Source organism: Acanthopagrus latus, chromosome 11 (genome assembly GCF_904848185.1).
Source record: "Acanthopagrus latus isolate v.2019 chromosome 11, fAcaLat1.1, whole genome shotgun sequence".
Taxonomy (NCBI): Eukaryota; Metazoa; Chordata; class Actinopteri; order Spariformes; family Sparidae; genus Acanthopagrus; species Acanthopagrus latus.
This window is the reverse complement of record NC_051049.1, coordinates 11,640,839-11,656,357: the sequence shown is the minus strand read 5'-3', so window position 1 is coordinate 11,656,357 and position 15,519 is coordinate 11,640,839. Positions and strand designations below refer to the sequence as shown.

Genomic DNA, 15,519 nt, shown 5'->3' with positions numbered 1-15,519 from the left:
ATAGGCAGGGATGTGAGTCAACTCGGGCCAGCGCAGCAGAGCTGCAGGCGTATCTGTGGACGGTACGCCGTCCTTCTCAGGAGCACAGGCACCAGATGTTAAGCGCGACATGTCTGCCAGCTCTGCAGCGGTGCCAGGTCGGCCTCCTTTTCCTTTACCTTATCCCTACCCAAGCTCTTTCCTCCTCTCTCGCTGCAGGTCACTGGGTTTTTCCCCCGTGTCGGGCTGTGTGTCTGACAGAAGTAAGCCAAAATGCCTCGAGCTGTTTCGCTCTCCGAATTCTCTTAATTATTCTCATTTTCACTCTGAATAAGTCTCTCCTGCTCTTTGTTTGAGTCCATGTGAGTCGTTGCCTTGCACTGTACACAAATCATTTTCTCGGTCGCGCTCACACTTTCCTTTGTTCACTTCTTCTCTGTTCACGTTTGTCCTTCTTTCGCTCTTTTCTCGCTGACGTACGGTTGAGTGACAGACTGTCAACGCTAGATGCAAAGACCGTCCGTTTGTTGAGTCTAAAGTACTTCCTCACTGTTTAACAGCCCCCTGACAGCTCGGACTAACATGGTAACACACACCTAATGGACACATGATGCCTCGCAGGAGGAAGACGAGGAAGCAGAGAGAGGAGGTGAGAGACAGGGGAAGTTTCACTGTCCATCCCTTAATAAGTTCAACTCTGACTTGACATTTTCTACAGTTTTAATATATACAAAAAGCCTTTGTGAAATATGGTACAATTAACCACATGGGGGCTATTATATATCATTTCTGCTTAAATGTTTATACTTTTAAAGGTCACAAATCCCACACACTTAGTCTGATCCTCTGCACAGTGCCAACATGCCAACTGGACAATTTATAGCAGCTTAGCGCATTTCTTCAGGACATTTTCGGCGCGGAGCCCCGTTTATTCCTAAGGACGCTGCTCAGCGGTGTCTGAAGCCCAGAGGGCCCAGCATGCACACTACGCCCACTGAGTTGGCTAACATCTGGTTGAGTGCCAGTCTAACTCGAGTGGGAATAAAATGATTTCATCATGTGGCTCTTCCAGACTTTCCAAATGTTATTGGAAACGAATGGATCAAATTATGACAGTCGAAGGGTGCGGGGGCTGCGACAGAAGAATACTCAGAAGAATACATCCATTGCTTCTTTCACAATGTAAGGTCATGGGAAAAAAAGTCTGATTGGGCCCCAGCGGCTTGCTTAAATCTTGTCACACTGTTGCCAGGCAACCAACAGAAACACACAAGAAAAAAAGGTAAAGACAATTAGCTGTCATGATGTGCAGTTTGCACTACATCAAATACTATTTCATAAAACAGTTTTGCATCATATGAAACTCTTTCATCTTTTAATGAGACTCTTAACACATTGTGAAGTTGTTCAAACATTCCCTTTCTTTGTTTTATTCTACTACAAACCTCTCACCTGAACTCCTTTTTCGGATTCAAACAACCTCATTTGTCATACTTTTCTTTGACCTTTCCACATCAGGTCCCTGTGAGCACTCTCACTACTCTCTCTACTCTGACTATCCTGGCCCATGTGAGCCAGTGAATACCTCTGTAACAACTCTGTATTTTCCTCATGACATGGCTCTGCTGTCACCTACATGCGTTGCTCCGTCCCTTACCCATTCCTGAAGCTTTTTTAGCAAGGTTCCTAATATACTCCACTGCCTTCTCTACCGTTGCAGGCCCGGGGGGACGAGCTTGAGCATCTGTGCATCCTCCCCCGCATCACACTTCTTCTGGCACCGTAAACCTGTTCTCCTCCTGCACCTTGTCCTCCTCATTTCCCCTCCCCTGCTGTGTTTTCCCAGAGGGACATCCTGCTGTCTGACCCCGTCATGTGGGGAATCTTTACAACCACAAAAACCAAAGGCGGCCTCCTACTCTCAGGATGCACTAGATTTACTTTACTTTGCATGGGATGTTTTCACTGCATTCCTGCTCGGCTCCATTAAGCCTAATGAGCCCACGTCAGTCGACTAGCAGCAATAGGCATTTTCAGCTGCCAAAACAATAGCTTAAGAAATAATGAGAGATGTTTATTTTCAGTACCGGTCCACTGCAGCCTGATGACGGTAAGCTTTCAATTTGGCATCTCACTGTTCTTTCCACATACAACCCATTTATTTGAGTTGCTAAATAAAGCAGCACTTTTTTCCTTTTCCCCCCCGAAACCTCTCAAATTTGTATTCTTTCACTGTTGTTCCCTACGCCTCCTTGACCTCTTGAGCATTGAGAGTGCCCCGGTAGGAAATCCGAGCTCTTCTTTCATCCCTCACCGAGAGGAAGAGCCTGGGGCTTCAGAGGTGGATACACAAAGGAAATGACAACTGGGGGCGATTTTATACTCTGGAAGCGGAGACTGAAGAACCCCGAAAACTCCATTACAGTTGAGGAGATGGTATGTGGCCGTAAAATTATCCCTGGAGGAGGAGGAGATGAATAACTTCAGGTATCCAGGGGAGACTCCAGGAGGGCAAGTAAAAACCTTGACTTCATCCTGTTATTCCCAGTCAGTGCCCCATATATGCTGAGGTGGGCCAAATGGCAGGAGAGAATAGCTATTCCTTCACTCCCGGGTCCGGCTTCATGCTGTTTTCACCGCGCGCTGCCAGCCAAAGCAATTTGTCTGGCGAGCACTTAGCCAGTGTGGCGCAGTGGGCCACACGGGGGCCAGTGGGAGTTTTGCAGTTCAACCTCACACATTCTCTCCTTTTCTTTGTGTCCATTTTCCTCCATCACACCCATCCTTATCCATCCATCTGTACCGCCCATTTTTTTCCTCTCTCCCTCCCTCTCTCTCTCTCTCTCTCTCTTGGCTGGCAGTTATTTAAAACAGGACCCGGTGGCAGTTTATCCAGGCAGGGGTGCGTGTGTGTTCAGCTGGTTTCTCCTCTGTGGCGTGCTGGTAAATGCTGCTATCTGGGAACCATTGTAAAGTGTGTTTGTCTGTGTGTGTGTGTGTGTGTGTGTGTGTGTGTGTGTGTGTGTGTGTGTGTGTGTGTGTGTGTGTGTGTGTGTGTGTGTGTGTGTGTGTGTGTGTGTGTGTGTGTGTGTGAGAAGCATCCATCTGTCTGTGCAGGCAGTGGCCTCTTCTTGCCGCGAAGCCCGTTTTCCAAACAAACAGATAAGATGCAGCTGATGAAACAGTTTTAGATCTCAGGGAAGGAGCAGTGCACGTGTTGTCCATTACTGACTTCCTCGTCCTTGAGTTTTCTCATCCATCCATCCTCCTCTGTTCGCCTCTGCGCCTTCTTGCTCACTCATTGTTATCGCTTCTCCTCTTTCTTTCTTTCCTGCCTTCTACTGCGAAGGTCTGGAGGCTACTGCTCTGAGACACTGTCCTGCAACGCGTAGAAAAGCCTTATTTTAATCACAAAAAATAAAGGTGGTATTTTACCGGAACAGGTGAGAGTTGTGCTGCTGGCTGTGTTTAAGTGGTAACCGTATTGATTCCATACCGAACTCAGAGAGAAGCAAGTTGCAACAATTTGAATGTGATTTCTTTCAAATGTGTTTGCGCCACCAGACACAGTAAATGGTGTCAGGGCCATTCAGATAGGATAAGATGAGTGGGGCATTACAAAAAAGGTATATTGGACACTTTTGTATGGTTTCACCAACACCTATACAAAGTATGCAGAGACGTTCATCCCTGTGCAACTTGTAGGATAAGTGGAGGATGTTCCTTTTTAATAGTTAAGATCAAGTTTTTCTTACTGCTGTTGAAACAATACCTAAAAAAGCAGCATTTTCTTAGGAGAAAACGGTGCTGCTGAAAGGGGAATTATCCCATCCCACCCGCAGTTCTTTCACTTGTTTTAGGAAAACGTAAGACTCACTGCTAGATTGAGTCATTGTTGAACACCAGTGCCTCTCTGATGTAGACATAATAGTATACTTGGTGCATCAAAAGAATCAGAAATGCACTGTTATGTGTAGCTCACATAAATATTTTTGTCACACTCCTTTCTTCTCTCTGCTGTTCAGTTTCTCTGGTTTGCTTTGCGCGATGTCTTTGGTTCTGTAAATACTCCGAGTCTCCAAGAATCCCCGATTTAACAGGCACCATTCTCCCCTTGCTTCTCCTCTCACCTTTTTCCAATTTAATCTTGTCTTTCAACAAATCACCCTTTTGTCCTCGACGGAAGCATTCCATGTGTGTTAAATTACTCTGTACCTCACAATCTTGACCTTTGTGCTGCCACGCAGCCCTTTTCATTTCTCTGGAGCTTTGCCTGGCCTGTAAGAAGCCTTGCTCTTTCCGACTTCATAGGTGAAAGGAACAAACCATGGTGGTCCACCAAATTTTCAAGGTGAGCCGTGTGAATGCCGCCACACACTGGGTGTCTATCTCAGTCTCCATGGAGAGTATGTCACGGTGCTTCTCTTTGTTTTAGTAAATCTTAAAAAAAAAAAAAAAAAAAACACTCGGTATGATTGAGTCCCAGTTTTTCTTTCCAGAGATAGACATGGATTGAAATCCCTCCATGTTAGCCCTCAAAGTCATAAATATAAGTCCAGACAAAAAAACTTATTTGAAGGCCGCCAGGTTGAGTACTGATTGAGTGATTCCCAACCAGTCTGCACTCTGGTGTATGTGGGAAGACTGTGAGTACTGTAGGCCTAGTAACAAGAAGCAGAGGTAATCCAAATTTTAAAATTCCTAATTCTGAGTCCGCTAGTAGGCTACTAATGAACACCATGTGTTGAGAATGTGAATGAGACAGAACTGTTATTTAGAAGCAATTGATAAAAATGATTGATAAATTGTTGAAATACTTAAAGGATAAATGGCTGAAACAGTTAGCTAAAAGAAGGCTAGCTTACTGGATAAATGATTTGAGTAGTTAGCTAAAAATACTAGTACATTGCTGATATAGTTGCTAGTAGCTAATGGATGAAAGGGAAAACAGATAGAAGAATGGATAATTGGTTGAAGATGTTAGCTAAAAGCAGCCAATGGATAACAGTTAAGACAGTTAAAAATAATAGTTTAATAGTAGTTGAAATAGTTGAAACATATACCGAAAATGTAGCCTAGCCCAATAAATGCATGATTGGATAGCTAGCTAAAAGTAATGGATGAATAGTTGAAGTTGTAAGCTAAATTAACAGTTGAAGTTTAGCTAAAACATGATTTAAAGATTAAACGATAAACTAGTTAGCTAGAAGTAACTGATAAGTGGTGGCAGCAAGATAAACAGCTGAAACAGTTCAAAGTGATGGACAAATGGTTGAAATAGATGATGACGCTGATAAGGTTGTTGATGAGGCCTCCAGGTTCTGGGGTACAGGCTGCAGCTGACGGCTGACGGCTGGTTGGGAACCACACTTCTTGAGAAGACAACATGTTTGTGTGATATGTAGCTTGTTTGTAGGTACGTGTTAGCATGTCAGCGGTGTACCTGTTAGCCGGAGTGGAGAACACCCCCAGGATAATATCCCTGCCATGCATCCTGATGATGGGGCTGGTGGAGTGGAGCAGGTTAAAGTAGAAGTGGGAGTCGCCGGGGACGGAGCAGTTCAGACGAGCCTTCAGAAACGACGTCCACTGCTTCTCCAGGACGCGCTGAGACCCTCCCAGGTCGCGCTTGCACACCCGCGCCACACGTGACACCACCACCTGTGAGCAGGCGGGCACGCAGATGTAAGCATAGAAAATAACCGTGCACAATAGATTTGCAACATACTGACAGGCATATCTGTAAGGGCACAGCTCACATACAACTTCGATGATTAGCTGGGGAGTTAGGGTATATTTCCCAGGCTTTGGGTTTCATCTTCAAACATGCATATTTAAAAAGCTCTTTTCAACTCCAGGGTGATCTCTGAAGAGTCATTTGCATGCTATTTGCAATGCGGAAAACCCTGCTTTGACAGATCATTGTTTTATAATGGTAAATTCGAGATCAATTATTCATTAAAATGTCAGCGCATCGCAAAATTGCTCCTTTGAACACCCTCATCCGCACAACGGTGACGCTGTTAAGTATCCATTTACTCTGCTCTCTGTAAACATGTCAAAGCCTGAGACCTTGTGCAAGCACTACGGATAGCTAATTTATCAGAAAAACAGGTTTCCTGATGCTACTATTTTTTTCATAAAGATGTATCCCCAGCTCTGTTAAGGGCAAGAAATCTACCCAGTTCAATCAAAAAAAAACATTTTTCAGGTTAATATGGACATGAGTTGTTTGCTTAGACTGTGATTTGTTTGATTAGGTATGCAGACAAACAAGCACAAGGATGAAAGGTCAGTGTAGCTGTGGGAAAAGACATCCAAATAATGGCTGCGGAGAGACATTGTACTGAGATCTCCTTTCATGCCGCTGCATTTTAACGACATATTCACATATTTCTCTGCAGTCCTTTTAAGAGATGCTCCGAATGGACTCGCAGCGCTTCTGTGCTCAACACTGCGAGTTCAGTGGGAGAGGAGGAAATGTTTTCATCAGATCGACTTTACCTTCTCCAGGTAATTGAACTCCATGGCTATCTCTCTGAAGAAGAAGTAGATGTGAGGTCCCCACTCGACGGCACTGACAAAATACGGCTCTATATCGTGGAAGAGAGGGAGAAAGAGGGGATAGTGTGTGAGAGAGGTGTCGTGGCGAGACAGGGTTTGATGAAATATAGGTGGGGGAGGCGTACGTGGGACCGTGACAAGGCATACAGCGAAACAGTGTCTCCATTTTGCAAATGCATCAGTCACTCCCACGACACCGAGGTAACTTGAGGGCAGTGAGAACGGGGCGCAGGCCACGCTTAATTTCATTACATGGTGAAAGGGGATTTCACACCAAACAATAAGCACATTATTACCCCCTGATGTTTCTGAGAACTCCTTTTCAGGCTATGCATTACAGCGAAATTACACCCGGGACTGGCGACAACCTCTGTCTCTGATACTGTACACTTTTTTTTTTTTTTTTTTTTTTCACTGTTCCACCGTCATCGTTATGTTTGACCATGATGTGGATGGTTCAGAGTCTGTCAGGGAGCAGTAAGTTTGACAGCCTCGTGTCCAGTGACCTGAACACGGAGCTGTCAGGCCGCTGACTCAGCACCTCTACCACTGACACGTGTATCGATCCGGCGTGCTGCTAAGTGATGCAGACACACACTCAAAACATCAGACGATAACACTGTCAGCAGACGCGGGCGCTGACTAGAAGACGGTCTTGCCCTTGCACCCATACGTGCTATATAAGACAAACAAACACACTTAAACAGGCACAGAGAAGCACACACACACACGCCTGCAGGTACCTCTGAACCATTTGGAGTCGTGCTTGACGGTGCGCAGAGCGGGATGGTCCCCGAGGCTACGGTAGATCACTGCATCAATGGCCAGGAAGTCTGTCACTGTGGCTGTAAACAGATTCCCCTCTGACACACACACACACACACACACACACACACACACACACATACACACACACACAATATCAGCAAACAGAATAACTGCAGAGCGTAAAAATAGAGCGAACGATGCCACAATATTAAAGTCCTGCATCATAAACATTCCCACAACTGACCACTCAGCAGTGTAACTGCAGTAACATAATTGCAACTTTGCAGCCCTGCATCGCTTTTTTTCACCTTCTTCTTCTTTTTTTTTTCTTTTTACCTCAAGCTAATATCAGATAATAGGATGATGGCTGAAAAGTAATGGCTCCCCACAGCTTCAGCCACGACAACCCTGTTGATTTGATTATAGTGAAGAATTTAAATGACGATGGAGTAAAAAAAAATTGGGAGAGTTGTTGAGCTGGAGTCGTGTTCATGTGTTGGAAATGTTGCGAATGGTGGAGCGATGGCATTCGCCACCGAGCCACAAAAACTGCATTTGAAACATCAACGACAGAGACTTTCCAAGCCTAATTTCCTTTGAATCCAAGGACTCCAACATACTGTAGCACAGTTTGAGACACGGAGCGAGGTTAACCACCGGTGCAACACTGAGAATTTTTATAATGAGAAGTAGCAGGTTTTAGAAAAGCTCACAGCGCTTAAAGAGCAAGGCTTGAATGTGTGAACACTTCTCAGCTTGGCTGTGTTTTTGCAGTCAAGGGCGTCGCTTTGTGTCGAAGAGTGTTGGGGACCAAACACCAATCATCCAATTATATCACGACAGTCGCATCATGTCGAAGATGGCTGATGAAACGTCTTTGCATCCGAAAACCTTTCTTGTGTGTCCCCGCCGCTTATCTGACCACACTTTAAAGTGTAAATGACACCTGTAGTTGTGTTCAGTTATATGAAAATAAAAAACCTTTCTTACACAAAGCATAGAAGCACTTTCAAAGACCCTTGTCTATTTATGTTTCCATTATCACTTTCAGGAAAAAGACTCCAACACCCCTTCCACTTTAGTTGCATTTAGGTTTATTGACAACAACGTTTGGGTACTTAGACCTTGAAGGTCTAAGTACCCCAACATTGTTGTCAGTGAAGTGGCCAGTGCGCAGGAGCCTTTTTTCTTGATTTTGTCGGCCTTCTGTCTTCTCCTAAGCACCCGTCGGCCCCAGGGTGTGCAAAAGCTGCACCCTGTAAGTGCATTATTATTTTCAAAAACTATCATGGCCTTGACTTTTCTCAAGGACCTGTGGGAACTTTGACATAGTGTCACTTCACGTGAGGAAGTAGAGACTCGAACGAGAGGCGGCTTACCTGCAAACAGAGCTACGTTAGCGTGTTTGGGGTCATAGGGGCACCTCGCCATACCGCTGACCGTGTCCCCCACCATCTCTAGAGTGTCTCCCTGTTGCAAACACACACACACACACACACACACACACACACACACACACACACACACACACACAAGCATCAATCAGCGAATTCCAAAACAACGGGAAAGAATCTACAGCAGCATCATGACAACAAGCAACAGAGAAGAAAGGCAATTAGGGAGTGTTAGCCTAAGTGCAAACTAATGATTCACTGGTGGCAATTAGGCGCAGCAGCTCCAACAAGAGAGTCCCATTCTCATGCATAAATAAAAACAGCCAAACACACAAATGCAGGGGTCCGCGCACCAACATCAAATCAAAAGTTTCCAATCTCTTCCTCGTGAACACAGTGCATGTGTACACACAGCGGAGTCTCTCTCTGTTACGCAAACACACAAACGTGCGCGCGCTCGTAGCCCAAAGCAAACTGCTTCAACGGCAGCAGTCTAATTCTCGTCCGCGGCTGAAATTCATACGTGTCATTTCATTAAAAAACCCCGGCTATAAATAAAACAGTAGCTAGCATCGCTAACTAGTCCCCAGAGGAGCTGACAGTCTATCAGGAAGAGACAGGTGTGTTATACACTGTTGTAGAATGTCATTAGCGGGTGACAGATAATGCGCCAGGTGCGTCTTAGAGTTTTCACTGTTGCGCTATGTTTGAAATGTGAGAGACTGAAAATAACACTTATCTGAGAAAGCCTTTGATAGTGAAAGGGGATTTTTTTTTTCCTTCCTGCCTTCATCCTTCATTTAATATTCCTGCAGGATGATGTGAAATCAGCCGAGCCGACGATTAATATTCATGTGTGTTTTCTTTTTTTTCCTTCCTCCGCGAGTTTGAAATCGTTACCGTAATTGAGCGAGACGCGGACACGGTCGGGAAGTGGAGCGCGTTCAGCTGCACGGTGGAGGATTCAAAGCTTCAGACTCTGACAAACATATTTTTGGACAGAGTGGAGGAAATAATCAGGGCCTCTAATTGTCTAATCAGGGCCGGTCAACACTCAAGACTCGTCGCCTGAACCTTTTTCCCTGCTTCCAGTCGGGGGGAATTGCTCTGCTTACTATAAACCCGAGTGAAAAAGAAATCCAGCCAGGCAAACAAGTCACATCCCCAACCCCTTACCCTCTGAATTCCCCTCGTCTTCTCCCCCCTCTCCCCTCGTTGTGTTCTTCTTGATTATCCGTCTCTGACTCTCGATGATAACAAGCTCGGCGGACCACAAAGTTTAACCACCGAGAAATAACAACTGTTGTATCGCAAGAAAAACAAGGCACTGGGGCTGCCAGACAACAAGGATAAAAAAAAAAAAAAAATTAAAAAAAGTCCTGGGGAGGAAGTCAACACCGCCTCGAGTGCTGAACAAACAACTCTAATCAGGCGGTGAATGACAACCTGGAGAGGCATACTATAGTGAACCCTCTGTTCTGGGAAAGTTAGACAATTGCTGTGTCTCAATTCAGGGTCTGCATCCTTCGAAGGACCCGGCCTTTGCAGTCTTCGAGGGCGAGTCCTTCGGAGAGACCTTGTTAACCGCGTGAACCGTTGTTAAATGGGTGGGTCTAGCCTTTGGAGCATTTCCTGGTTGCGATCTAAGGCAAGCAATGTCACCATTTTCTCTCTTTCTTCCTTCTTTTTTGGGTGTGCAAAGAAAGTTGGGATATGTGAGGCCAAGGGTAGTAGCGGTGCATCCTCCAAAAAGAGGGAAAAAAAGGCTGCATTTGTGGGGTGCATTTGGAGGAGCCTTCAAATTGGGCATTGTGACGTAATTGGCCTTCAAATGCGGCCTCCGAAGGATGCAGACCCTGAATTGAGACGCAGCAACTGTGGCAAACCACTAATCCTGACGTCATATTCAGCCTTTACTTACAGTATAGTTGGCACACAGCGGGTTGAAGGCGTTGGTCCCACACACAAACAGGCCTCCCTGTCTGCTGAGCAGCACCTTCATAAAGTTACGGCATTCATCCTGCAAGGAGAAGAGAGAGATGAAGAGTCAGAGAGCTTAGTATGCAGGAGGGGCGAAGAAAGCGGAAAAAAAATAAAATAAAAATGATGGAGCGAATACAGGAAAAACTGTTTTGTCTTTTTTAGAGAGACTGATTATCCAAAACCTCTCTGTGAAATGAAGCTTTTCAGTTGCCTGATGTGTGGAATTATCACACCATTAACGCTGTCAATCACACTGATACAGTCTGAACATGGCCCGCAGAGACTTTAAGTGTCTGCCCCTCTACACACATGCAAACACACAGCTGCCGTTGACTGACAGACGCTAATCCGAACCAGCTCCAGGACTTTAAAACGGAGCGACAGATTCGAGGCTAATTTCTCCACCGTGAGGCGTCAAAAATACATAGCCTGCTTAATGACTAAATAAAACCCGGGTCGCAGTTTCATTCTGCCGTGCTCATTCTTTGTAATGAGAAGTCGTGTAAGCACCGCATGACATAGCCGCTGTTGCCACGGCCCGGAAAGTAATGAATGTTGGCGTTGTTAAACTGAGAAAAATGATTCTCAAGTTAATGTGCCGCCTGGATTAAAAATAAAGTGTGTCAGCATGTTTATAGTAGAAATGACTGAACACGTGTTGATAGAAACGCTTTCACACTGCTGTGACGATCTCACACGCGTCACCGGTTCCATTACTTTTACCAAGATACTTTAACCGTTTAGCCAAAACTTTTAGCTGTCCACTTTAGGCTATTTATGGATCATTGTGAACAGTCAAAGTGTTTATTCACTAGCCTACTTCTAGCTAACTGCAGCATATAACCATTTATCTTTTCCCTGTTTATCCATCAATGCTACTTTTGCAAACCAATTCCACTGTTTAGCCAGTGTTTCTAACCGTTTCATCCATCATTTTGAACAAGCAAACTATTTATCCACGAGCTTAGGCTGCTTCTAGCTGACTATACAACCACTTGTCCATGAGGCCTCCTTCTAGCTTTCAACTGCTTGTCCAGTACTTACTTTTATTTTGAACTATTTATGCATTAATGCTACTTTCAGCAAACAATTTCAGTGGTTTATCCAGGAATGCTACTTTTAGCTAACTATTTCAACGGTTTAGTCAGTATTTCCATCATTCATCATTTCATGCCAACCATCCATTATGTCTAACTTTCAACTGATGATCAATTACTTTAAGCTACAACAGTATTTTAATGCTAGTGTTACTGAACTTTTTCAACTGTTATCCATTAACGCTACTTTAGTAAACCTATTTCAGTCCATATAAACCTTTTATCTATCAGTTTAATCAAACTGTTTATCCATTAGCCTGTTTTAGCTAATAACCGTATATAAGCTAATAAAGCTTGTGTTTGTTGTTTTAGGCACTGCTCTACTCTCCTAATTCTAATAGTGCTGCTGGCCTTTCCTGGGAGTGGGAGGAGTGGGGAGTCACCCCATGCTATGTCCTTGCTCACCTCGACCAGCTCTTACCGCAGTTCTGGCCTTTGAGTTGACATGAGTTGTAGCAAGTATTTTAATTAAAGTTTTGTTAAGTTTATGTAGGATTTCACAGTGTGAAGAGTTAAAGGTACTCAGTATTTCACAAGAAAAGAACAGTAAGAGTCTTTTTTTTAATCATCTTGTCAGTCTCTCGGATTTATGTATGGACCCCTTGGATGGCTGTTGGGAACCACTGTGTCTCGAGGGCTTTGCAACCAAAAAGTAACATGATAATAAACAAACAAAGAACCTTTCAACACAGCCTTTCACATCTGTGAGTGGACTTCATGGGTATTAAATTGAAATTCCAGTCATGGCCTTTGACTTTAAAAGCCAAATAGCGCAGGTCGCAATTTGTCTTAGCAAGGCTGAGCCCGCCACCTGTGTGTCTGTGTGTGTGTGTGTGTGTGTGCAGAGTGAATGGTGATGTACAGTAGATCACTGGTGAGCAGCCGCCAGCACCCCCCTCCCCAAACTACTAGTGTCCCAGCCAGGATGGCACCAGTTTTGACACACACACACACACACACACACACACACACACACACACACACACACACACACACACACACACACACCAGATGGGGTCGACGTCAAGACCACCACCCACACTGATGTCATCGGAAAGAGCAGTGAGGCTGCAGCAGGAGTGCTGGTGGTGATAGCGGGTATGTCAAATGACAGTGTGTGTGTGTGTAAAGTATGTGTATGTTGGTGTGTGTGAAAGAGATCAGAGGGAAAGCAGTGATATGAGAGGCGGGTGAGTGTTATTCCAGATGCTCCACCCTACACCCTTCTACCCCCTCCACTTTCCCACTTCACTCCCAGCAGGGTTCTCGTTTTTCAACAGCAGAAAAACAGGAAAGTAGGAAGTGTTTTTCAAGTGTTTTTCGTGTGTGTGTGTGTGTGTGAATGCGTGTGTGTCGGGGTGCGGGGGGTGTGTCAGGTGTGAGGTGTAAATTTCCGACGGCGCAGCACCGTGTGACAAATTGAGGAGCGACTGTGACAGAATCTGTGTGTATGTCACTCCCACACATACAGCATGTGTTCATGTGAGCCTGGTGCATTTATCTGTATATGTACGTGCATATAGTATCTGTGTGTGTGTGTGTGTGTGTGTGTGTGTGTGTGTGTGTGTGTGTGTGTGTTTGTGTGTGTGTCACAGCACAGATGCATGCTCATGTGCGAGAATCATTTGCATGCTGTTTGCCGGTGGGGTTGCAGTCTGTCGGCTTGGTCAGAGCTGTAATCACAAAGCCAGATGAAGCTCTCTTAATAACAACCCAGTCTGACTGCCAGCGTCTCAGAGAGGGGAGGAAATACTCAGAGGAGCCAAAAAACCGCTGCACAAATGTCTCCGTTTGGCAGCATGCGTTTGTATAAAATAACACATTTCAGCACTTTAGGATAAAAACAAGGGTTGGATCCATCATATCACTTCAACTATAGAGTTTTTGATTCCCCTTTATATTCACAGGCATCATCAAAAATCGTCCCCCTGCTGCATACATGCTGTTCATTAACCAGTATTCATGCAATTTGGCACTTCCAGGTGCAAGTCCTTCTTTATTCAAAGTCCAATTCAGTCAGCAGGATTACGGTTTCACTATGCTTTTTCCACATTAAAAATTAAACCAATTACAAAGGATCAAGCAGTGACTCAGTGAATTAAACAATTTTATATGAATCCAAATGCTGTACGTCCCGGTGCCTCCTTCTTTTCCCCTCTGCCTCCACCCCTCCCTTCTCCGTTCCCTCGCTCCCTGGGCAGAATCCAGACAAAACGCCACCTGTGCTGGCTGGCAAGCCTTCCCCGAGACCCAGACGACTGCAGCCCTCCTCCTCCTCTTCCTCCTCCTTTTCCCTCCACCTCCTCCTGCTCCTCTTACTAACAGCGGCAGAGCTGCCTGGGCTCTGAAAAATTAATCTGCAGCACAGATGAATTACACAGGAGCGCGCGTCTCAGTGCAAATATGGACGTAGTTGTGAATGGAGGAGGAGATTTAAAGTGCAACGATAGGGAGGGAAGGTGCACGAGTGTGTGTGTGTGTATGTGTGTGTGTGTGTCTGGGAGCAAGTTTGCATATGTGCACCTGCGTTTTTTATAATCTAGGTGCTATGCAGGCAGCAGCAGGTTTTTAATCAGTCTCTTGCTCTTTATGCAGATGTTCGCCAGGCTACTCCGCAGATGTTGATCGAGCAAGTGCATTCTCGGCACAGGCGCAGACATTTTCCGCCATCCTATAAATGCAAGTGATCACACACACACGCACGCACGCACTCAGTGGATCGGCAACAAGTCCTCTGTTGCTACAACACATCTGCTCAAAACAACCTGCACCAGTCAGACACCATTAAAACTGAGAGGGCTCCATTCTGCATCTGCTTTCCATCTATTGTCCGGAACTCAACCTTTACTCAGAGATGATAAACAGCCTTTTTCATTTGGCCTAAGCCAGGGCTCGGTGTTTGTTCTCATGATGAAGCTTTGTCCAAAAAAAAAAAACAAAAAACCTAAACGAACATCAGTTTCACCTCAGGCTACAATCAGCGATCCTGCATTACGTCTAACTGAAATAAAAAACAGGTTTGTGCGTCGTAAAGTCTTCTGCTCGTTTTCCCTGCTTTAGGAGCAAACCCCAGCGTTTTTTTTTTTTTTTCATGTGCTCATAAAAGTAATCATGATGACCTGCTTTAGTAATGTTCGCACAATAGGAGCCTTCTAAGGTAGTACATCAGGGGGTCGCAAAAGTTTCCATTACATGCCTGGCTGGTCCCCTGATGTTAGCGACCGGGGGAGAAGAGAGCATCGCACTGCCAAGAGCCACCATCGAGCCAGAACTCTCCCACACACACTCTCTGTCTTTCACACACAAACACACACACATACACGGTGACCACACACACACACACAAAGGTTTTTGTGAGACTACTTTTACAGTCATTAACAAGAAACATGTCACTTCCAGAAAAATGCCTGACACACAATTCTGACCGAAAAACAGTGACTCTTCATGACAGGAAGGAAGTGTGCATGTGTTTACGCCCGTGTGCTCGTGGGCGGAGGATGAATTAATGGCGCTACCAAATTAGCAGCAATGTGCTGTTCTGAGTTCTGCGGTCTCACTCAGCATGTTGAAGCTAATCCGCGTCCCCTTTGGAAACCCTTCCTCCCGGTTTGATGGTAATTCTGACTGAACACACCACAGGCCACAAACAAACATCAGACACCAGAGGGAGGGAAAGTGTGTGTGTGTGTGTGGGGGGGGGGGGGGTGGGGGAGTGAGATAATAGAGATGAGAGG

General features: G+C 45.2%; 1 protein-coding gene across 2 annotated transcripts in view; it reads right to left on the bottom strand.

Moving 5' to 3' along the window:
• The window catches only part of sema6bb (sema domain, transmembrane domain (TM), and cytoplasmic domain, (semaphorin) 6Bb), a 129,283-nt gene that overhangs the window by 37,048 nt on the left and 76,716 nt on the right, over window positions 1–15,519 (bottom strand). For both annotated transcript variants that reach the window (XM_037115792.1, XM_037115791.1), the window contains 5 exons: window positions 10,627–10,725; window positions 8,691–8,781; window positions 7,287–7,406; window positions 6,484–6,572; window positions 5,423–5,640 (listed from right to left, as the gene is read on the bottom strand). In XM_037115792.1, coding sequence (XP_036971687.1) covers window positions 5,423–5,640; window positions 6,484–6,572; window positions 7,287–7,406; window positions 8,691–8,781; window positions 10,627–10,725 — 617 coding nt within the window. The remainder of the gene's footprint in view (window positions 1–5,422; window positions 5,641–6,483; window positions 6,573–7,286; window positions 7,407–8,690; window positions 8,782–10,626; window positions 10,726–15,519) is intronic.